Below are 23,903 nucleotides of genomic sequence, written 5' to 3' on the forward strand. Positions count from 1 at the left end.
TGACATAGCCATGCTCACATACAGCATGGTAATCATGTGTTATTCATTTCTAATTATATTTGCTTTGTATGTGTGTAAGAATTCATGTTTATTATTTTAATGTGCTCATAATTGCAGGTGGAAGAGTGTGAGGCTGGAGGAAAGAATGAGCCGGGGCCTTTTACTGACCTAAAAGAACCAGAGAGAGAACCAGGGAAACACTCTCTAGCTGGTCAACACTGCCAAACCTTCCCAGCTATCAGAGAGAATATCACAACACCATCTACAGGCTCCTCCAACAGTGACTTTCAGTCTCTCTCTGGATTCTCAGGTTGGTTTGATGTACTTGTAGTTTATTTACCCAGCACGATTGTGTGCAACAGTTCTTTGCATTATTTGTTGCGGTTGCGTTATTTAAGAGTGATTGTGTCCATAGCATTAACTCCTCCCCTCTCTCCTTAACCTGATGTGATGCTCACAAACACACCGTTTAAACACAGTTTGGTTTCTACCTAATTTGGAATGCCATTTACCCAATTCCAATTCAGTGAATCACTAGCAATGTCCTCAACACTAGGAGGTTGAAGACTAGCCAGCACGCTCTGGGAAAAGCGTGGCTCCCCAGCTCTCAGACGCCACAGCTAACAGACGCCTGTGCTAATCAACATCGCACTAGGAGTGATGTGAGGAGGAAGTGCCAACAGCATGACCCAGGATTCAAGCCAGTGATCCCCAGATCATAGCATGGCAACACATTAGTCCACTGGAGCCCCAAGTAAAGTTTAATTAAATGTTTTTCAAATGACCCAATACTGTATTGAAATCATTACATTAATTTTAAATATTGCTTGAAAACAAGAAACCTATTATGTAAATGTACTGTATTGTGACTACCATGTTACCTTGTTAGCTTCTGTTTATATTGTACATTTTACAATATAAACATACATACATTGTGTAAATATTGTGCTTTTTCCAGTACTGAATAAGAATTAAAATATTAACATTAATGTAAAGCAGACTTTCACCCATTAGTTATTTTTGCTGTATCAAAAAACGCATCAGATCAATTTTACCACTTTATCATTCCAGTTCTGAATTTTGTCAATCTTTAAACCTCTAACCTCTGATTGCTTTAGCCATTAATGGCCGGGAGTCCAAAACATCATTATTGTCCCTCTCTTAGTGGGTAGGATGGTCCTCTTTCTCCACCATTAGTCAGACTGAATCCAATGCAAGCGTCTGTTACGTGATTGAACAGAATTGGCAATTAGTTTTCTCAGAGCGTGTTAAGCTGTCCAATGATGCTGCATAAGCTGCAATTTAAAAATAAATTATAGAGAGAGTCCTAGCTAGTGGGTGGGAATTGAAAAAAAAATGGGGAGAAAGTGGGGGGCACTTGAATTTAAATATAGGTGTTCATTAATTTTAACCCTAAACCCTATGTTAGTCTTGTTGTTATTTGCCCTACACTTAATTTAATTATGTAATCACATAATTATTGTAATGTTATTAACTATTTTTTGTTTCTACATTTTTACATTGTTTGACATTGTGTATCAATAGATTTTAATCTGGACTTTGATCAGGAGTGTTCAGAAAGAATGTGAATAAAATTACGTTATGCTTTTGTTATCTCGGCCAGAACTGCGACTTCTAAGGGATGACAGTAAGTAAAAGTGAAACTAAACACTAAAACCCACTTTGTCATGTTTTGTGGTTGTTTAATGTGATTCTGTTGTATTTGTATAGTGCTCTTCTCTCCTCAGAACAGTAAGAAAGATTCTGGTGGTAGATGGAGACTAGGGCCACTAGTTTATGTCAAAGTGTATGTAACAAAATCCTTATATGGGTGAACGGCAGTGCTCATTCACATCAGTGGGAAGCCATTGCTCATAAAGACGAATTACATGTTTTGTAATGAAATGTATTGGGGAGGTCTGTAAAATGGTCCGTTTTGATTTATAGTTGGCTATAGATTACACATTTCCAAAGGCTGGGAGTGAATTAGCTATTGATCTACTCTGGGCTGGGTCACACGGTGTAGACGGAGGTTTGTGGAGTGTGAAGACGATGCTGGTTAAAGTAATGGAATTAAGGATTCTGATTAGCGTTAATGAATGGATGATGGATTTGACAGTGTTTTATGCTTGGTTTTTATTTATGATATGTAGATCTAATTGTCTTTATTTTTGTTGTAGGCTTCTTTTAAATTTCTCCTGCTATCTACAGTCTACTTCTTACCCCAGACGTGGACAACTGTTGACATTTTTAAGGTGTCTGATGATCGCTTTTTAGTTTTAACAGTGAGCACTGTGTTAACTGCCTGCCTAAAGGGGAAGGTTGTTTGCAAGGCTTTTTTTTTCGAAGGCTGCTTTGGGTTGCGCTTCTCCTTGTTGCTAAGCAACAGTTGCAACTCTCAGTCATCTGTGTTAGCAAGCTATACTTTTGGTACGTACAGGCAGAACGTTTGACAAAAACAAGCTAGACTAAAAAGCTGCTTTTTGATTGTTGCTTTTTTGATCCATTGAGGACTGCAACTACTAATCTGCCAGTTGTCATTGAAAGCCCACCTTACCTTTAATCTGTTGGTCAGTACAAAACAACAACTTGAGAACTCCTTCACTTCGTTGAGTTGAAATTTTATGGAATTAGAAACATACTTCTTCAGCCATTGCACAGCAGTACAGTGGATTTCAGCTTCTGCATTTAACCCATCTGTGGCAGTGAACACACACACTAGTGAACTAGGGTGAGAACAGATCGCTGAGCAGCCTCCTCAGTGCCTAAGGAGCAGTTGGCAGTTAGGTGACTTGCTTAAGGGCACCTCACAATGTTGTGAATGTTAAGGAAGAAGAAAGCTCTGTTCCTTCCTCCCCATAGTTGCACTTCTCGCCAGTCCAGGGGATCAAGCTGAGGAGCTTCCATTTCAAAGCCATCTTCGGTGTCTGTGATATCCGTTTTTGTACCCCACCACCACCTCCTTTTAACTCAGTCATATCTCTCAGTCCTAGCTCCGTTTATCAGAGTGGTGGTCTGGGCATCTAGGGCAAAGATGAATCCACCTAATCCCCAGCCAAAGTTTTCAGAGTTCCCTCCCTCTTACAGTCTCTATCCACTTTTTGTCATGCCCAGAACTCTGCAAATATACTTTTTTTTTTTTTTTTTTTAGAAGAGAGGAATCTTTAAGCATGGTAGCAAGTCTTATTTGGTAGCTTAGTAAATTTCTAATGTGCTGATTATAAAAAAGAAACTTATTTTGTTAATATTGTTTTTGAGAAATGTAGTAATTTCCAATTTCACATAATGCCAGGCAATAACTTTTCAAACTGCTGCAGACGCAACCTTATTGGGCAGCTGAACAGGCTTACAGGAGAGCAAACACCCACCAATCCATGCTAAATGGTAGAAGGAGGGTTGTCCTACCCACTCTGAGAGAGCGAGGTCAGTTATGCTCTCAGGGAATCCTGGCCATGGATGGCTTTGGCATCACCAGGGGTCAAATCTGCAATATGCCGATGATAGAGCCAACACTTAAATGGCTGCACCATAGCAGCTCTGTATTGTGCATCATGTAATGTGGTTTAAGGTTGCAACTTTCAGATTCCAACTTTATTGTGAACTAGTGTAAGTATATCTGTAAATCTGTAAACATCATACAAACAGTGATATGAAAACAAAAGGCTGTTTTGCAGCGTAGTCTCCATACGCAGTATCTTGCAGAATGGTTCAAACCTCTTAGTTTCACACTTCTACCTACAGCTTTAGGTCTGCTGAGGTAAGTTTCAAAAAGCTTTTCATGCTGTTTGGGAATGAATGTCACCCATTTTACCAGACAGCTTGGTGGGATGACGTTTGTGGACCACCCAGAAAGACCAAGGCCAATTGTGCTCTCTTTGACTCCTTGACATGAATGGCTGTGGCATCACCAGGGATCAAACCCAGTGATGAGGCCAATTCATACACATTAGAGCTGTTTTTGGAGCCCCACTCATGACGAAGGCAAATGTCTTTAGGAAGGCTATATCGAGAGATATTGGCCCTTCTGTCAAGATCTTGGCTGCGGTTGTAGGTTGTAGAAGATCAGCACACCAGTGCCAACGAGCTGGAGTGTATTATTGTGATTATACAGTCCAAGTCTTGTTGTTTATTAGATTTTCAGATGGTGAAGACACAAAAACTTTAACAAGTAGGTTTACTTCCATCCATAAATAAAAATAGCTTCAGCCTGTAATCCAGCACTGCTGCACTTAATGACTGGCCACTGGTGAGGGATGTATGGTATTTGCAACGGGGGGTGTTTTAGATTTGTCTTGATTGATCTAGATTGCTGCTTGCTACATTACATTCAACTACAAGTATAAGCCAATTAAATGCTTGCGTCGGTTGCTGGTAGGACATTGTGACGTTCATTATCAGTTAGTTCTCTTCGATAGGCTTGTTATCTATCATGTTATAGAAAAAGGCAAACTCGTTTGCGAGATATTGGCAGTCATAGAATGCTTCTCAGCTCATCACATTGAAATCTGAGACACAGCAAACCTTACAACTGTGATTTGCCTGGTGAGTTCATGTTGCAGGCAAATGTGACGGACAAATATTTTCACCCAGTTGAGCTGAGCCAATTATTCCACCCGCTAGGACTCTCCCCATCACATGCAAAGCTCCCGACGCTAGGAGGAAGAGGACATGCACATGCCTCCTCCAATACGTGTGAATTCTCTTTACGAATTTCCGGGAATGCAGCATCACTAGGCAGCCAATGTGCTCGGAGGAAAGCACAGAATCCCCAGCTCTGATACATCAGCCAACAACTCCTGTGCTGGCCAGCATCACAATGAAAGCGATGGGGGGGAGAGAGCGCCATCTACCCACCTAGAGAGAGCATGGACAGTTGTGCTCTCTCGGGGTCCGGCTGCTGATGGCGAAGCATTAGAACTTGCAATTCTCTGGTCATGGTGTCATCGTCTTAGTCCGCTGAACCACTCAAAGACCCCAAATGATTTTTTTACAGTACAAAACATTGCATTTGTTGTGCAAAATATCATCAGTAATACACTTCTTCAAATGTATTCTGCCTAAAGACCTTGAACTTAGCAGCATTAGTCAAGACATTTACATTTATGGCATTTAGCAGACACTCTTATCCAGAGCTACGTACAAAGTGCTTTGCTATTTACCCAAGAAAAGCTTTAGCTAGTTAGAATAGACCAATAATTCAAAAGATACCTCTAAGCTTAGACATTACATTAAACACAAGAAAATAAGTTGACCGTAGTACTCTAATCGTCCAAGTACTCTCTGAAGAGGTGGGTCTTCAGTCTGCGTTTGAAGACAGCGAGCGACTCGGCCGTTCGGACACCCAGGGGAAGCTCGTCCCACCACTTTGGTGCTAGGACAGAAAAAAGCCTGGACGCTTGTCTTCCGCGGATTTTGAGGGATGGCGGGTCGAGCCGAGCCGTACTTGAAGCTGGAAGGGCTCTTGGTGAGGATCGGCTTTTGACCATTGCCATCAAGTACGGAGGGGCTGGTCCGTTCTTGGCTTTGTAGGCCAGCCTCAGGGTTTTGAATCTGATGCGGGCAGCAGCTACAGGAAGCCAGTGAAGAGAACACAGCAGTGGAGAGACATGGCTGAATTTAGGGACATTGAAGACAAAAGACACACCTCTAAAACACAACTCTCTTTTTCAGAGAGACCTATTGTCTAATCATGCTGCACATGTTCTCTACAGAGTTTTTTGGTATTGCAGAGACGTTTGACCACAGTGAGCCTCAAACTCTCGTGTCTGAGGAGTGTGTGGCATTACACCTTGCGGGGTGTACCCGCTTTTTGTTTGTGAAGTTATAAACCTATAAGCACTTAGGACTCATGATGACATGGCTTGTGATGATTTGCAGCTGTGAGAATAGTCAAGCGTAGTCACTGTTTGTAGTTGTTTGTTAAGAGCTCCCACAAGTTTTTCAGTCATTACCTGTGTTATGGTTACACAGCTCCATTTGTTATGTAAAGTCTGTCACTCAAACCTTTCAGCGAATTATACAGATTTACAGCCTTTATCTTCCCCATATTTTACAGTTTTGAATGAGAAAGATAAGCAAGAGGAAATCAGCCAGTACTCCTTTAATCCTTTGTTGTTTTTTAAAGACGATAAAACGTAAATTAAAAACTGTTCTAATGCCATCTGTATTGTGTGTGTGTGTGTGTGTGTGTGCTGATTTACACAGAAAACACAGTGAGCGGAGTGCTGACCGATGAGAAGGAATACGGACTGGCTGATGACCAAATTGAACGGACTGGAGATTCAGGGCAGGTCGAGCGTTACTACCTGACAGCTAAGGTACCACCTGTGTGTCACTGTCAACACATTTCTCTTTCTCTCTTTTTCTTTCTTTCTCTCTCAATCTCTCTCTCTTGCTCACTCTCGCTCTCAAACATACCCCTTGCTTATCATCCCTTCCTCTACATGCACTCAAAAACACACACACACACTCCCAGCCCTTGGCGTGAGAGCTGGATGGGCATCTTGGTGCATCTGTGCCCGCCTGAGGCGGCAGGCTGTGGATGTGGGTCAGAGCCGTAAATCCTGTGTGGTCTTCGAGGCCAAACAGCCATCGTAACTTCAGCAGACACGGCGCCAAGCCCTGCTGATGGATGACTGTAGCAGCATGCAAAATAATAAAGTCAATAATGAAGGTCATAAGTCAAGTTAATGGTTTGTCTGGTCTCTCTCTCTTGCTCTTTCAGAAATTACACTCCATTGTGGAAGCTTCCAAGCAAGGAGAACATGACGATGCTGGTTCCTTTCCGCCCCCTACTGGTAGGATTTGATCATTACATGTACATATAAAATCAAAGGTGATTTTTGGCTTAAAAAAAGCAATCTGTCTATTTTAAAAATAGTAAATGAATACTACAATAATCAGTGTTTTTCATTCTGTTAACTTATTATTCTAAAAAGGTTGTGTAACTTATTGTTTTAAAGAACAGATAATTTCTTACAGTATATGATTAAAACCTTCCAGAACACCTTAGATCTATATCATATGTAGCTGCACAATATGGTCAGGAGACCATGCTGTAGTTGTATTACCACACATTTACAATTGCTGTATGTCTTGCACAATTGCACATCACTGGTCAGCCTTCAATATAACGCGATTAAAGGCACATTTAAACATATGATCTGTTCTGACTTGAATTGCAGGTACATGTCAAGTGTGGAAAAATTTGAGCCCTCTTCATCTCTGTTATTGTTACACTGTTTAAATCATTAAAACACTCACAAAGGTGACATTTCCCACCATTTTGTGCCTTAACTTCTTAACTTGTGCTAACCGCAAAATGGAGACCACCTGGCATGTCTAAAAACAGAATTGTATGGATCTTCAACACAATATTGTTTATTAAAAACTGATTGAGAGATTCATTTACCCAATGTCCCAATTACAGGTTTGACAAATAATTAGAATAATGTTGGTGTATCCCCAATGTTTTGGATACAAAGAGAAAGTGACATCACTGGGTGCAGTTTTTTTTTTATTGTTTGCAGATTTAAAAAAAAAAAGATTTGCTAAAATGATACATTACAAAGAAAATAGATTCTCAGCATGACTACAAACTGGACATTAGACTAAATAATTATATTTTGTTTTTATTTTATGATATTAATTATTTCATGTCAATTCAAGTTGAATCTATGAAAGTGAGGACAGTCAATCATGTGGGGATGGGAGTCATTTTCCTCATATTATGTATAGATTATGCCAAAAATGTGCATCACAGTTAAAATCTCTTAAATGTAAAAATATTTCTCAGCAGTCTAAGACTCTATCTAATCCTGAGGAATGAGGCTGCCTTTAGCGGCCGGAGTCTGAGAGAGTACAATTGCCCATGCACCTTTACGTGCACTTTACACTCCTCACTCTTAAAGTAATGCTGGCTGGCACAGGTATATGGGAAAATGTATCTGTTGTATCTATTGTCAAGAAATTATGCTTGAAAGAAGCTAAAATATCTGCCAGTGGAATAAGACACTTTCAGTAGATAAAATGACTCAAAACAGGTAGAAACAAGTAAGCAATAAGTGAAGTAATCTTATAATATTCATACAACAATGCAAAAATAAGAAATATCACATTCAGACTATTTTACTGAACAATGTGGGAGATGTGACTTGTACCCCCAATTCCAGAGCTAAAAATATAACGTAAGCATGATTAAAGTGTGCATTATTTTCCTTCAGATTATTCACATTTGTTTATTTGCATATTGCAGACTCTCGCAGCAGCAGTGTTGCAAAAGTCAATATTGTAATAAGCAGACATACACAGCAAGTATACTGCCTCAGCCCCATGCTGAAAAAGCTATGCATGGAATATGTACCTCATTTCCACATCAATCAAATACATTACGATTACCAAAGGCTGCTAAAGGACAGAACTGAAGGTTGATGCACACACAAGACATTACAATTTCCCACTGTACTTAGTGTATCAGTGGCAGGGAAGGCCGCTCTTGACATCACAAAAGGGTTAAGATAGAGGAACAAAGGCAGTGTAAGACTGTTTGAAGTTGGAACTGGGTCTCTGTGGTGCGCTCCGAGGAGCATGGACGGCCGAGGGCGGCTAATGAAGAGAGCGAGAACTAATGAGGGAAAAGCAGCAGCATGGTAATCAGCAGGCCTCAATTTCCTCCCCGATGCTCCAGATTAGCCCCGTCTCAGTGTCTCCTTCAGGCCTTTTTCATCTTTTTCTTTTTTTTTTCTCCTTCAGAGAGCGTGCTGGATGAAAAGCAGCATGTCTCCCCCCAGTCCAGTGATGAACCCCATGCTGTGACCAAAAACAGCGGTAAACATAAAGATAGTTCTCTTTTCCCCTCTTCAGCCATTAGCTTTCTTCTGATGTACTACTGCCAGTAAACACATATGTGCTCTTTTATCTCATGTAAAAGATTTGTTTTACATCTGCACTGTTAAAAATTCAGCCACCAGAAAGGCTTCTCTGCAGCACTGCCTTGGAAGAACTGGCTTGGTTCCCTAAACAGCAGTTCAGTGGCTGGTTGAGTATGAGTGTGAAAAGCCTGTTTAAAGTATACATTAACAACAATAGGATTTTTCCCTAGGACTTTAAGTCAAATGCGAGAACCATTTAAGAGCTGTCTAAACGTTGGTCTTGTCATCTGGAGATCATCAACGCTCTCCGGTGATGCCACAGGCATTTGTGGCTGGGAGTCCCAGAATGCGCAGTTGGCCTCACTCTCTCTGGGAAGGTAGGGTAGCTCCCTCTCCCCCATCACTCAGTGTGATGCTAATCTGTACAGTCGTCTGTCAGCTGATGGAACAGAACTGTCAGTTATACCGCCATCCATTTACCCTGGAAGTTTGAAGTTAGAGCTGGGAATGACGTTGCACCAAAGTTGACTGCATTCCAGTTAAGCATTCTCATAATTGTACCTTGCTTCAAAGCATTTCCAAAAAAAAAGTTTCTTTCTGTCTTCAGAGTTTACCACAACTGGTCTGACAATCCTTGACCAGTGTTTTATGGCAAAACTAACCAAAATAAGCGCCATTTTTTAATGTCAATATTTTGAACATCCAAACGTAATATAATAAGACTCAAAGAGACAGACGTGCTAATAAACTGTATATTACTACTGCATTTGTTACTGTTAATGTACAGTGTGGCCATCCCGGATTTTGAACTCTGGGTCGGTGAGGCTCCCCCGACTTTCTGAGTAGGAAATCCCTTTTGTGGAGGCGTTCCAGTTGAAATTTCCTACTCAGATCTCAGAAAATCTCACATCGCTGTTCAGATGGATTGCAGCACTAGTGTTCTCCTCCAAGTGTGTTCAGCTGTCAAATGACAGTGCAATAGTCAGGAGGCAGATTGTATTTATTTTAGTAGTCAACATGATAAAATATCTACACCTCTTTTGGCGTGCACACTTGTGACTCGACACAGATCTCTGTTAAGCTGCTTTGTGACAACATCTGTTTGTTAAAAGTGATATAGAAATAGATTTGAATTTGAATATTTTATATATTTGCATTATTTATTATTATTCTGATCATTATTGATCATTTTTTGCAAAAAGCCTTCTATATAGTATTAAAAAGGGTTCTTTGATACTTTTTATGGTGATGTATAGAATTTAAAAGGTTCTATATTGAATTGGACTGTGTGGAACCACTGCCTTTTCCAAAGAGCTATTTTAAGAGCATGAATTGTTGTAGTGTTGACTCCTTTCCTCCATCTTTTTCACATGAAATAATTTTTAATGAATAATTAGATTTTGACATTATGTGAAAACTAATATAACCAGCAGATGTTGCCCTTGTACACTAAATAAGGCCATTTGCTTTTATTTCCTCATACTGCTCTTCTGTTTACAGGCTCACTTTGGGATGAAGCTGAAGCACCTTACACCACAGTCCCAGACAAGGATAAAGTTTGTGATGATCCCACTATGGTTTGTAAATGGACAATTTAGAAAATGTATCGTTCAAACGGTCTTTTTCAGTTTTAACAGAAAACAGTAATATGTAGTATAATATTCCACACATAACACATATGCCTTAATGTGAGCATGTTGCCAAGAACAAATCATTTAGGTTAACCACTCTAAGTGATGTTACATAGATGTTAAATACTCTACCTAATGTTAATCAGATGTCAACTCTTCTTCTGGATTTCAGATGGATGTTAATTGCTCCACTTGATGTTAACTAGATGTTAACTCCTCCTCCAGATGTGAACTAGTCTACCTAATGTTAGCAAGATGTTAACTATTGTAGTTAATGTGAGCTAGATGTTAACTACTCCAGCTGATGTTAGCTGGATGTTAACTCCTTTGTTTAATGTTAAATAGATGTTAACCCCATTTAGCCTTTAACCGAATGTAAACTACTCTATAATAACTAGCTTTAAACTACTCTACATCATATTAGATAGATGTTAACTACTCTAGCTGATGTTAGCTAGATGTTAACACTTCTGTAGCATGCTAGATAAATGTTAATTACTCTAAATGATGTTTAACTAGATGTAAACTACTGTAAATGATGGCTAATAGACGCTAACTACTCTAGCTGATGTAAACTATATGTTAACTAGGTGATAACTAATCTAGCTGGTGTAAGCTAGTAGTAAACTACTCTAAATGTTGTTAACTAGATGTAAATGATTTGAATTAGATTTTTGTTACTTTAAATTGTGGTAATTAGATGTTAACTACTCTGTTATGTTAACTAAATGTTAACCACTCTAAATTATGTCAATTAGACATAACCTACGCTAAATTATGTTAACTAGCTGTAAACTACCTTTAAATTCTGTACTGGTTATCTCTGATAGCTGATTAGCTCCTCCAGAGAGAAAGCCTATGTTATTCATTCACCATCAAAACCTACCTTGGTTATTTTTAAATATGGAAGAACATTTTCACATGCATTTTTCTGCAAGCTGCTAAATAATTTTTCAGTCATCAGTTAGATACATAGATAGATAAATAGATACTTAATTGATCTCGAAGGGAATTTAGCAGCCAGTAGCAATTACATAATACAGAACAGTAATACAATACAATAATAAAGATAAATAATAAAGATAAGTAAAAAATAAATAAGAATAAAGAATGAAACAAATGTGCAATAGGAGCTGAATGACAATACTGAATATAGAGCAGATAAATAACAGTACTGAATGATTAAACATGTGCATATATTGTATTTAAGTGTCAGTAGTGTACAGGAGTGAATATTGGTTCCCACATACAGTTTAAAGTACTTGTCCATGTATCTGTGTCCTCTTGCCTTTACTCTCAGGGGTCTGCTGATTTGGATAAGGAGGTGGTGCTTCCCACTCTGCTGTTACAAAGCCCACCTCTTTGTCCAGACACCAGCTATCAGTACAACCAACTGACAGAGCTTCTTAAACAACAAGAGGAGGTCAGCTTCTGCTTTACACATTAGAATACACTTATTAGACCCCAGTGCCTTTTCATCCTATTAAAGGTAAAAGTTAGTAGGCCAATTATTAAACCAGTGATCAAATAATCTAGCAGTTAATCAAGTATTCCGTTACAGGCCACTATAAACAGACTTAACTGAACAAAGACAAATTATCTAGAGCCTTTTTAATACTGTACTGGAAAAAGGCAGATATGCATATGAAGGAGTGTGTCCCTTAGGCTCAGTTTAAAAACAGAATAGTAGGTACATTGACATAACTCTCAGAGGAATCAGAGATTTTGTTTTGACTGAACATCAAGTGTAATCCAGTAATCATCATAGTTCTGAAGGATCCACATAACCGTATGAAGTAAAAAATCTAAATTTAAACTGATGTCTAAATTTGCAGTTCAGTTAAAATGCTGTTATTTGTTTCTCCTCTCCAACAGAAATGTCGCAGATACTGCCGACAGTTCAGCCATATGGGCAACATAACTGAGACAACAAAGTCAGCAACTGTAACCTTCTTGTGTATACTCTTTACTACAGACAGATTTGGTGTCCACGTTAACTTACAGTTATACATGTGTGAGACTGTGTGCTGCTGTGTTTTAGGTTTGAGAGTCTTGCAGAAGAGTGCGTCTCTCTCTCTGAAGCTTTGAGGGAAGCAAAAGTCAAAGGATATCCACCACCAAAGTTTCATATGGAGGACCGCACCTTTAATATCTATAAGTGAGTCGTTATGTATATTTTATATCATATATACATTATATACATATATAATTCTAATGAATGCATTCAGCTACTTTAACTTGCTCCCATTGACACACAGCTTTTTTAGGGATTGTAGAGAAGTTCTGCCAATAGAATAGGACACTCTAGAGCAGATAAACATGAACCTATAGGGGCTAGAGGAGTATAAAGCCCACCAGCATTGAGCGGTTGTGGAGCAGTGGAACTGTGTTCTCTAGAATTATGATTATGGTGCTCCATCCAGTACTTTTGGGATGAGCTGGGGATAAGGTGGGGTGGTGATCATCCAACATCCTGTAGGGAATGTAATAATACTATAATAAAATGCATCTATAGTGAAACAAAGACATTGGTTGAACCAGTGTGTTGGCTGCCCTCTAGTGACCGGTTCATGTAATAGCTTGCTGTGACATGAACCTGTATTGGTTTAACTGCACAGCGCATCCACTTACACTAAATCGAAATATATAATCCACATAATAGCTCAGTCTACACAGGCCTATACACACTTTTTTTAAGTTGTTCTTTGTGAAATAATACAGGAAGATGGTAAAGTCCTGCACCCAACAACCGGGGTTAAACATAGGGCCCAGCCCATTCACCCCCCCAACACACTAATCACTCACTACACAGCAAACCTAAAGATGGGAATTGAATCAAAACCTGACCCATTAAAAATCCATCACAAAATTCTACATTGATATTTGGATGCTTCAGAAAAACAAAAAGCAGTGATTACTGCAGTAAGTGAAATTTTGGAGCACTGAGTGTCCTTCTGTAATTTTCCTGTCGTGCAGGATTATACCGGAGCTGAGTGGAAGTGACATGTTGCTGGCTATAGTGAGAGGAATCAATCTGCCCATTCCTGAAGGTACCATGACTTGTGTGCTTGCCCTTAATACCAGATGAGTGTGATGTGTAAAAAAAAAAAACCTTAAAATCTTTGCTTTCAACAGGAACTTCTACAAATGATTTAGAGTCCAGCGTGCGCTTCGAGTTTGCTTTTCCTAGTCGGGTATGTTTTGCCGCTGTAGATGCTGTTTAGTTTATTTGTATGTGTGAGAGATTACTTAATGGCCAGACTTGTATTGTGCTCTTTTCTCATAACTTGGCAGGAAGAAGCTCAACGGGATCAAACTCGTTCAGTCAGAAACTCTTCCAGTCCAGGTATTTACCTTAAAAAGCCCAGAACAACAGTGTAATGCATCATGTTTTTATGCCAAAGGTGTTTTGTTTAAGCTACAGTCATTCCAGACCAGCATGTTTAACTGCCTCAATAGCTTTTAATAGAGACTGGAAACCTGACCCGTTCTGGGCTGTTCTGAGAACTACTAAAGCCTCTGTAACTAGGAACCATGACAAGGAGGTAATTCTTCTTAATCTGATAAAACGAAAACTAAGCTGCAACTGTGGAAACTATAGTCAGGACAGACAAGTTGTTGTCCTCACTTAAAAATATCAATTGATATTGTTTTTCACTTTTTGGCTTAATGTGAATCTGGGATGACAAATCCAGAATGACCTGAAATAAACTCGTTTTACAATGACTTCCTTTAAAAGTTAAGAAGGTTTTTTCCTTTTCCTTAAAGCTGCCTTTGTTCGACAGGGACGATATAATATGTGGATAAAGAAACGTGCAGCACTTTTTTTTAATAATGCACAGCCAGAATGGTTTTATTAAATAAGGAATTCCCTGTGTGTCAGCTAGGTCCAGTATTTGGACAGTGACACAATTTTGGTAATTTTGCCTTTTGGACACCACCTCACTAGATTTAAAAAGAAGCACTAAAGATATGATTGAACTGTAGACTTTCAGCTTTAATTCAAGGGTATTTTATTTTAAAAAATGCATTACTTCCTTTAAACTCCAAGGCTTATTGCACACAGCAGTGTATTATTCAGTAACTACAGTGGCTTTTGTGCAAACTGGAGGGGCTGTTCCTCTCTAATAGAAGTCTGTAACTAAACTTTTTGCCCACCGGTGGGCCATTGGCCATTTAACTGGCTAAAAAGGTATTGGAGTATTTTTAGTACTTTAATGCTAATCCTTACCGTCCATGACTGTCTGAACTAATGAATATCACAGTATGCTGTATGTTTTGGGTCATTATCCATATGTACTGTAAAGCATCATCATATCAGCAGCATTTGGCTGAATCTGAGCAGAACGTATACAGCTCCATACACTTCAGAATTCTTTGGATCATGGACCCTTGCTTTCCTTCTTCACACTCAAGTTAATCTTGATTTGATCTGTCTAAAGAATCATGTTCCAGAACTGATGAGGCTTTCTGTTTTTGAGTGTTCCCAGTGGTTTCCATCTTGAAGGGAACCCTCTGTATTTACAGTCACAAAGGCGTCTCTTGACTTGACCTCATCAGATGTTGTGAAGGGGTTTTTCCTTAGCAAGAAAATAATTCTTTATTCATTAGTTGTGTGGTCTTCCAGGCCTTTTGTTGTTGCTGAGCTCACCAGTGCTTAAATTATTTGTAGAAGTGCACCAAATTGTTGATCTGGCCACTCCTAAAGTGTCTGTTTTTTTTTGCAGCCAAATAGATTGCAACCAAAAGAATTAGCCAAGCAAATGTAATGACTGGAAACCAGCTTCTTTTATCTACTTAATTCCTTATGAAATAATGAGGGATCAGGCCACCACTGCACATTAAACTGTTTAATTGTTCAGCTTTTGAAAACACTCCGGTGGTGTACAGCGTTGTTCATTTTGGCAGGTGACTGATTAAGTTTCACATTTTAGCTAGTTTTAGTCTAGTGGTTACTCCTAGGTCTCGAGCTTTGGCTCTGTAAAATTAGGTTAAAAGCTGATCAGTACCAAGAGCCCTTTGAGCTTCAAGTTTGGTTGGGCTTGGCCCGCTATCCCTTAGGATCCAGGAAAGACAAGCATCCAGGCTCTTTTCTGTCCTGGCACCAAACTCGTGGAACGAACTTCCTCTGGGTGTCCGAACGGCAGAGTCGCTCACTGTCTTCAAACACAGACTGAAGACCCACCTCTTCCAAGAGTACTAGTGTTTTGTGGTTTCCATACTGACTTTAGTTTTTAGTAATATCTAAGCTTAGAGGTATCTTTGTCGATACAAACTAGCCAATATTTCCTGAGTAAACAGTGAAGCACTTTTGTAAATTGCTCTGGAGAAGAGCATCTGCTAAATGCCTTCATTGTAAAGTAATGTAGTTTGATACTGGATATGCAGCAGAATTTTCGCATATTGCCTTGGTTTGGTTTTAAGAATTCATAACAAACACCAACAGGCTCCTTATGTCTGTGATTGTTTTAAGTTTTTAGTCTACACTGAAGACGGCCCCTTAACATCTTTGGCGCCAGTCAAAGAACTGAAACTCTAACAAACTCACTGTAGTTTGTTTACCGTTCCACCACGAGTAATGTAATATCAGGGATTTTAAGACATTGTTTGTGAGCAAGAGGACGGGCGTAATGTGAATATCCACTCATAAGGATACAGTGTGGAAGTGCTGGTCAGTGGACTGACAGGTAAACGTATTAAAATAATTAGTCAATTTGTCCGCCTTTTATATTATCGAATAGTTTTTATGATGAAACGTGTAATGCATTTTGTCAGTTTTCATTTTCAAGTGTTTCTTTTTGTTTAGTGCTCGTCTCATTTCGGTGTGAAAAATAGGCTGTCAATTTCATTAACAAAATTAACAGTGGTGTACAGAGGCACAGTTGTAAAAGTTGCATCCCTGTCCAAATTATGGACCTGACTCTATTTAGGAATGTGTCTCTGGATTCCAGTTTACTTTGTTGTAAAATGATACCCCCCTTGTTTGTCATGGTTCCTGTTTTGTTACTCATCTCATAATTAAAATACATATATTTAAAAGGAAAGTGTGCACTGAAGTAACAAGGCTAATGTAGCTAACAGGACATAGAGAAAAGAGAATATGCCACCAATTAGCGTTGCGCAAACTGCATACCTGAACAATCCTGCATTTGAATAAAACTACATGACTGCTATGCAAAATGTCTCAGTTAAACTTGCAGTTTGCATGAAGCTGATTTGTGAGGTATGATATTTCATTAATTGCTACATTAATTAGCCTTGTAGCCCCAGTAGAACAGTAGAACCGAACAGTAAGACATTACATTTAAGGTAAGAGGGGAAATGTTTGATAGCTTTTTAAACTATTGCAAACTCAATGGATTCAATTTGAAGGGATTCTGTCAGTGCAGTGATGCAGCTTACATCTTTGCTGTCATGCTTATCATTTGTTCTTTCTGATCTTGAAGAGTTTGGAGAGCAGTTTACACTCCGCATAAAGCGTGGCCATCGAGGCTTCAAGAGAATCGTGATGTCTAAAGGCATCAAGTTTGAGATCATTCAGAAGAGGTTAGTGTCTGTCCCATGTTTCACAGTCACATAGAAAAGGTCCAAAATGTCTTTTCAGTGTATTTTTAGTGTTTTTTTTTCACAAAGAGCATAATAAAACTAATATAAAATAACAATAAATCATTTCTAATATACAGACAATTTAACCCACAATATAAGAATGGACATTTCCAGAAGTAAATATAATATAAACAAATAATGTTAAACAAATACAACAAGCAAAAACAAGGTACCATGAAAGCATATTGTAATGAGGCATATAAACTAATAAATAAATACATAAATAAATAAAGACAAAGATTAAGTCTTGTTCTATTCTCAAAAGTAGAGTTCTGTGTGTAATTGTAAATAAGTTAATATCTAAACTTTGAAATGCTTCTCTCCTTATCTGAATTGTAGTGGTCTGTTTAAGACTGATAAAGTGGTGGGCTCTGCTCAGCTGAAGCTGGACTCCCTGGAGAGCAATTGTGAGATGAGACAGCTAATAGAGGTTAATCCTTGTTTTTTAAAGAGAATTTTAAAGCAATTTAAGGATTATTAATGATAATTAAAGAATTAAATTTTTTTAAGGGGGGGTTAACCCTTAGACATGTCTGCTATTTTCTAAATGTACATTACATCAGTATTAAATGTGATTATTTAATTACACATTTAATTAAACATTTACATAATGTCATTTGCATTCAGTTATACACATTCTGACCAGACAGGTTTGAATCAGACTTTTTTCCCCATGTGTTTCAATCTCAAAAATGTCTTTCGGCACAACAATAACTTTTCACCATAACATCATTATAATTAAAATAAAATATGTTTTTTCTACTTACAAACACAGAAGTACTATTGTTTGAAAGTTTGCTAAAAGTGAAATAATTCATATAAAATTGTATTCAGCAGTCATCAGTTCCTGCTGTTTGATTATGTGTGTATTTATGTTTTTCAGGTTTTTCAAAGGCAGACTCCTACCGGAGGGCATTTGGAGGTACGAGTAAAAATTCGGGAGCCCCTGAGTGGTCCACAGTCTGAAACAGTGACAGAGAAATGGCTGGTTCTGGACCCCCTCACCTTACCTCTGGTACCACGCTTATAGTACTTTTCTCCATGCTGGGAGCAAAACAGCAAAAAAAACAAACAAACCCTAAACTGAATGGAGCTGCTGTGACCCAGCCATTAGCTGATCTTGAACACACGACTGTCATCATAGAAAAAAAGGCCCAAGTTTACTTGTAAATGTGTAATGTAAATAACATCATGTTAGTGCATTCTTGATATCGTACCTCAGTGTTTCTAAGGATAAAATTCCTGGAAAGAAACCGACATGGAAGTCAATTATTTTTAAAGACAATATTTGATTTGTTAGAACTGAACAGCATTGTAAATAATTGCAAAAGAAGTGTTTCTACAGGCATGTGAATAAGCTAGGATACCTTATTACATTCTTTTTATTATTATATATTTTTTACATATTTAAACATATGACATTTAGACATTTGATCTCCATTTGAACAGTATTGAGAAAGCAGTTTTTCTGTGAGGGAAAAGTAAGAACACTTACAATGCAATGGCATTTCTATTAATTACATTTACAAATGATTATTAATGCCTTTTTTCTTTTGTGTGTGTTTAGCTGTATTCTCCATTTTTCAATATTGTTCAAAATAAGATTGTTTTCTTGTTTCTTGTTTTCTGATCTTCATCTTCTTTGCGTTGTTTTGACATGCTATGTCCGTTCTGGCATTCAAACAGCCGCTGCGCATTGTATGTTCATATGCATTAACTCACAAACACAGTGATTTTGATTGGCTTTTACTGCGAACACGTATCCAGAAAAATCAGCTTAGTGCTTAAGAGAGAATAGCATGCTGAGCATGAGTAGCCTACTGCACATTCTGTGACATAGGTACCTCTTAATTTTACAAATTTGTCCCATCCTGTATTTCAGATTTTCTTTGATTGTGTATTATTTAATAACAAATGGCCACACAGTGTTTGGTGTGTTTCTTAGTGTCAAATCTTGAACAAAGTGCTGTGATAATGATAATACACATGCTGTTTTACAGTAGTAAGTAAAGTAAAGTTAAGTAATTAAGTTCTTAATAAAGTTTGACTAAAGTACTACCTGTTTGTCATTGCTAGGTGGTTCCCACTAAGCCTCCAATTCAAGATAATCATGTGAAACCAGTAAAAAACAGGTAAATCAGTTATACTATCTAAGCCTCCCTCACCCGGAGAGAGCATGGCCAATTGTGCACTCCCAGACCCCGGTCACTGATGGCAAAGCGGCAAGGCTCAAGTCAAGTGATAGTGGTAGAGCTTTAGACCGCTGAGCCACTCACATAACACAAGTGTAGTGTTATACAAGAAGATTAAATACATCAAAATGTGTTTCCAAGGGCTTTCACTGACGTCCAACTAAACATCTATTAAAGTTAACTAAATGTTAAGTTAAATATAAAAGGTTCTATTAAATCTAACCCTAACCTTAACTTCGATGTAAATGATGTACAGGGGACTCTCAAAATCAAGCGTGACCAGACTAGCAAGTAACTGCTTTAGCTAGCAAACCGTTTACTGCATTTTTTTGTTTTGTTACTTCACTTCACTTCACTTTTTCACAATTGTTCATTGTTCAGAAACAGTGAAAACAAATATAACTTTTAAAAGAAGCCTGTGTGTATCCAAATTTGTTCAGGCAGTGTATATCATGTCTGTGTCAGTGCAGTGACTGCGGATTTCTTTGCTCTAGGTCGGCCACATGCAGTGTTCTATGAGAAGAAACCAGCCAACGATCCTTAACTCTATTATTTTTCAAGATTTTGACAACTGAGAGCGTTCTCAGACATGTTCTCAGACATGTTCCAGATCAGTAATGTCTCGGTTTTGCAGGTACACTATGTGTGACAAAAGTATTGGGACACCTGCTTATTCGATGTTTCCTCTGAAATTAAGGGTAAAAAATATCATGATTTTGTTGGAGAAACTGTCTCTACTGTCCAGGGAAGGCTTATGTTTATGTTTATCTGTTCCAGAAAGTCTTAATAATTTGCTAATCAAATTCTTCCTTTTTTGTCCCAATTTGGTACTCCCAGTTAACCCACCCATTCGCAACTCCCCCTAGCACAAGCAATGGGCTCGTCGCTAGGGACACATGTAATACATGCAAAGCCACCACGTCTTTCGAACTGCTGCCAGTGTAGCACCTCGGGCAGCCGATGAGCTCAGAGGAAAGCGCTGCCAACCGACATCGCTTTAAGAGTAATGAGATGAGAAAGAGCCATGTACCCACCTGGAGAGAGCACAGACCGTTGTGCTGTTTCACACTCCGGCCACTGAGAGCAAAGTGGCAAATACAAGTATTTGTAACACATTTAAATCAAGGGAATTTTATTTTTTTTTATTTTACTTTTTTTTTAGAAAAAAATCACTGTGTAACAGGAATTGGAATGGAATTTGTCTGGCCATATAAATGCTGTCAGGATTTGTCAGGATTATACCTGCTACCTGCACAATCGAGGTAGCACAGCTACACTCCTCAAGAACTTTATTAGGAAGACTATGCTAATATTGGGTAGGGTCTCTTTTTGCTGACTTTTTCCAGATTTATCTGGAGCCCTGTCAGCCATAACATTAACACCACCTCCTGTTTCTGCACTCATTTACGTCCATTATATCATATCCACCATAACCACCAATCACCATATAGGAGCACTTTGTAGTTCTGTAATTCCAGACTGTCCATCATGTTTCTCTGCATACTTTGTTAGCCTTCTTTCACCCTGTTCTTCAATGGTCAGGACCCCACAGGACCACCACAGAGCAGGTAGTATTTGGGGGGTGAGTCATTTTGAGTTACTATAGCCTTTCTGTCAGCTCCATCCAGTTTGGCCATTCTCTTTTGACCTCTCTCATCATCAATACTGGATGTTGTTTGAACTCTGCTGACTGTTGTGCTGAAAATCAGCAGTTCTAGAAATACTTAAACCAGCCATTCTGACACCAACAATCATTTCATGCTTAAAGATTTAAAGATTAAAGATTTTTTACCTTTATTACCTTTATTACCTTATTCTGATGGTTGATGTAAGCATTATCTGATCCACATCTGGCCCATGTCTACATGGTGTTATGTATCGCACTGTTGCCACATGATTGGCTGGTCAGAGAACTGCATTAAAATGAGAACCCAGTTAACATGTGTCCCATGTGGGACCTGTATGGTTAGCTTAACTGGAAACCAGAACGTTGTGTCCATGGGTTTCATGTTGGCCCCACTAGTTGGATGCCAACTAGGGTCCTACCAGGGTCAGTGATAGAGCCAGGATGGGTTAAACATGGGCCCCATCTAGGTTGTACATTGCACATGGAAGCCTAGATGTGAGATTAGGGTGGGCTGTAACGATGGGGTCCATTTGGGAAGCCCAATGGGTGCCAGTGAAAATGTATGTACAAACTCAGAGCCCATGCCCACCTATGACCCACCTGGAACCCACCTAGCCTACGGTCCACCCTTGTGAGCCCCACACAAGCATGTTGGCTGGGTAGACGTACAGATCTTCCTAAATAAACTGCTTGGTGAGTGTATAAACTCAGGGGATCTACAATGGGGGCTCATAAGTGTCCTTGAGTGCTATTTTTTTTGTTATTAATAATAATAATAATAATAATACTCTGCATTTCATTCAGGAATGTGCTTACTTTGTACTTAACATTTTGTTGTAGATTATAATCTTACTTTTATATCCACATATTTCCAATAAACCTGTCAGTTGTAAAACACAGGACTACTGCAGTTTTGTTTTGCTCCATTAAAGATAAACAATGTTTACATCTGTAGTGAATGAAATTAGCTGAAACTTTGCAAAATTGGTGGAATTCTTGAAAATTCTATAGAAGTACATGCGCCCTGGGTGATCCAATCATAAGTGGCCAGCACAATTCAAGGTGTCGATGGGGTCCTCAAGACGCGCTGTAATCTGATCACTCAAACCACATTGGAGGTGTTCAGGCCACATATGACCACTTTATTCTTGTAGTGTGATCGCCAAAGCACCGCCCGCATCGGCCATGTCACTGCCCCAGCAGGAAAATACGCAATAACTGCAAGACCACACCGTCCACCGTCTGCATGATCTAACTCATGCTAACAGATAAAGGCGATACTCTTCAACTTAAGAGATCTTAAATTTCTCCATTAAAGGTGTGTCTATAGTTTTATGTTTTTTAAAAGCATGTCATAACATATGACAAAAGTGTTGGGACTAGGGGTGTCCTGATCTCGAGATCTGATCCAGGCATTTGTAATGTGCGTTTGGCTACAACATAACCAAGGATCGGCCTTTAAAAGCTGATCCCCGAGCCACTCCCGATCCTTGGTTTTGCTTTGACAGAGCACTCTCTGGCGTCCTCTACTCGCCATAAACAGGCAAGATTCTCTGGAACATCTGGAACATTGTTAATTTATGACCTGGTAATGCTGGCACACTTATCAGTTCAAATAAAGCTCTTTTTTGTTTTGTTGACTGAAATAAAGTCATAAATGAATGAATCTCGAAGCTTCTTGGACAGTAAAGCACCGACCACATTAACCGTGTCCACCGCCTGCACGAGCTAATTAATGGATAAAGGCGATATTCGTAAGCACAACTAGGTGCCACAATCGATTAATTAATTATAAATAAACTTTTCAGTTCAGACAAAGCTCTTCTTTGTTTTGTTGACTGAAGTAAGGTCATAAATGAACCATGTTTAGGGTTTTCAAAAACAAGAGCAGCAGACGGCAAGGTGGAATGAAAGATTGAGGAAGGCTTAAGCGTAACTACTTCAGCTTAGCTTTGTAGAAGACAGAGCATAGAACAGCAGGTTAAACCATTTGTCTATAAAATGTTTGTCTATTTTTTGCTGTTTTAGACATTTAATGCATTTAATGAATTTTTCTGTCCTGGCTTGAACTTCCCCTGGGTGTCTGAACGGCAGAGTTGCTTATCATCTTCAAACAAAACCAAGAAGAACTTTATCTGAACTGATTCATTCATAATTAATTCATCAATTCTGGCACCTAGTTGTGCTTGCACACCAGCCACGAATATCACCCAGCTGTTCCAAGAGTACTTGGGCGAAGTGTAGTGCAGTGCAGAGCATTGTGGTCTCCATACTGACTTCTGTATTTAGTAGTATATAAGCTTAGAGGTATCTTTTGGATCCCAGTCTTTACAAACTAGCTAAGGGTATTTTCTGAGTGAACAGTGAAGCACTTTTGTTAGTGGCTCTGGAGAAGAGCGTCTGTTAAACGCTAATATATGCTAAATGTAAAGGTAATATATAAAAACATTATTAGCTAGTTATTATTATTAGTTATTATTATTGTTAAAGTTATTAGCTAATAAACTTAATAAAACTCTAAAATAAAAAAAACTTGCTACCAAACAAAACAGATCAGTTTAGTGTCAGTATAGAAACTGTTCACCAAAAATACAGATTTTTCTAGTGTTAATGATCAGTCTCGCTGTTGACACTAATTAACACTCTCCAGTCTCACGTTTTTTAAGCAGTATCAGTTCGGGGTCTTGCTCAAAATAACAGCGATCAGATAATCTGTGGAAATTAAGCTTTGGTACGTCACTGAAACCTATTCACACTTCAAAAGTAATATATGTGTACATAAATAAATAATAAATAAAATACATATATACATACATGCTGGCCTTAAATGACAATACATGCACTTATTTTGTATTTTGAATGTCAGGTGCTGTTTCCAAACTGCTAAAAGAGAATAAAAGTCCTTGACAAACCTTTGACTGGAAACGGTGTGAAATTAATTATATATTATAATATTTATTAATAATGATAATATCAA

General features: G+C 38.6%; 2 protein-coding genes and 1 long non-coding RNA gene across 3 annotated transcripts; all 3 read left to right on the plus strand.

The window, feature by feature from the left end:
- Positions 1–206: 206 nt before the first annotated feature.
- LOC140574568 (uncharacterized) lies at positions 207–8,814 on the plus strand. The gene is made up of 4 exons (XR_011980743.1): positions 207–310; positions 6,205–6,317; positions 6,725–6,797; positions 8,752–8,814. It is a non-coding gene; the product is annotated as an uncharacterized lncRNA (long non-coding RNA).
- Positions 8,815–9,183: 369 nt separating this feature from the next.
- On the plus strand, positions 9,184–13,882 carry LOC140574512 (coiled-coil and C2 domain-containing protein 1A-like). Its single transcript, XM_072694349.1, has 8 exons — positions 9,184–9,247; positions 10,371–10,447; positions 11,802–11,924; positions 12,377–12,435; positions 12,543–12,659; positions 13,478–13,551; positions 13,637–13,695; positions 13,796–13,882. The coding sequence occupies exons 1-8, from the start codon at positions 9,184–9,186 to the stop codon at positions 13,880–13,882; spliced, it is 660 nt and encodes a 219-aa protein (XP_072550450.1).
- Positions 13,883–16,966: 3,084 nt separating this feature from the next.
- Positions 16,967–19,844, plus strand: LOC140574412 (coiled-coil and C2 domain-containing protein 1A-like). The gene is made up of 5 exons (XM_072694235.1): positions 16,967–17,047; positions 17,447–17,537; positions 17,991–18,122; positions 19,184–19,239; positions 19,794–19,844. The coding sequence occupies exons 1-5, from the start codon at positions 17,010–17,012 to the stop codon at positions 19,816–19,818; spliced, it is 342 nt and encodes a 113-aa protein (XP_072550336.1). The 5' UTR covers positions 16,967–17,009; the 3' UTR covers positions 19,819–19,844.
- Positions 19,845–23,903: the final 4,059 nt, after the last annotated feature.

The sequence above is a fragment of the Salminus brasiliensis genome, chromosome 12 (genome assembly GCF_030463535.1).
Source record: "Salminus brasiliensis chromosome 12, fSalBra1.hap2, whole genome shotgun sequence".
Taxonomy (NCBI): Eukaryota; Metazoa; Chordata; class Actinopteri; order Characiformes; family Bryconidae; genus Salminus; species Salminus brasiliensis.

Bases quoted from the DNA above. Each gene is read 5' to 3' on its own strand.
- LOC140574412 (XM_072694235.1), top strand. From the start codon at position 17,010: ATGTCTAAAGGCATCAAGTTTGAGATCATTCAGAAGAG. The intron at 17,048-17,446 runs GTTAGTGTCTGT...TCTGAATTGTAG, and splicing joins TTTGAGATCATTCAGAAGAG to TGGTCTGTTTAAGACTGATA. The intron at 19,240-19,793 runs GTAAATCAGTTA...TCTTTGCTCTAG, and splicing joins GTGAAACCAGTAAAAAACAG to GTCGGCCACATGCAGTGTTC.
- LOC140574512 (XM_072694349.1), top strand. From the start codon at position 9,184: ATGCCACAGGCATTTGTGGCTGGGAGTCCCAGAATGCGCAGTTGGCCT. The intron at 12,436-12,542 runs GTCAGCAACTGT...GCTGTGTTTTAG, and splicing joins AACATAACTGAGACAACAAA to GTTTGAGAGTCTTGCAGAAG. The intron at 12,660-13,477 runs GTGAGTCGTTAT...CCTGTCGTGCAG, and splicing joins CGCACCTTTAATATCTATAA to GATTATACCGGAGCTGAGTG.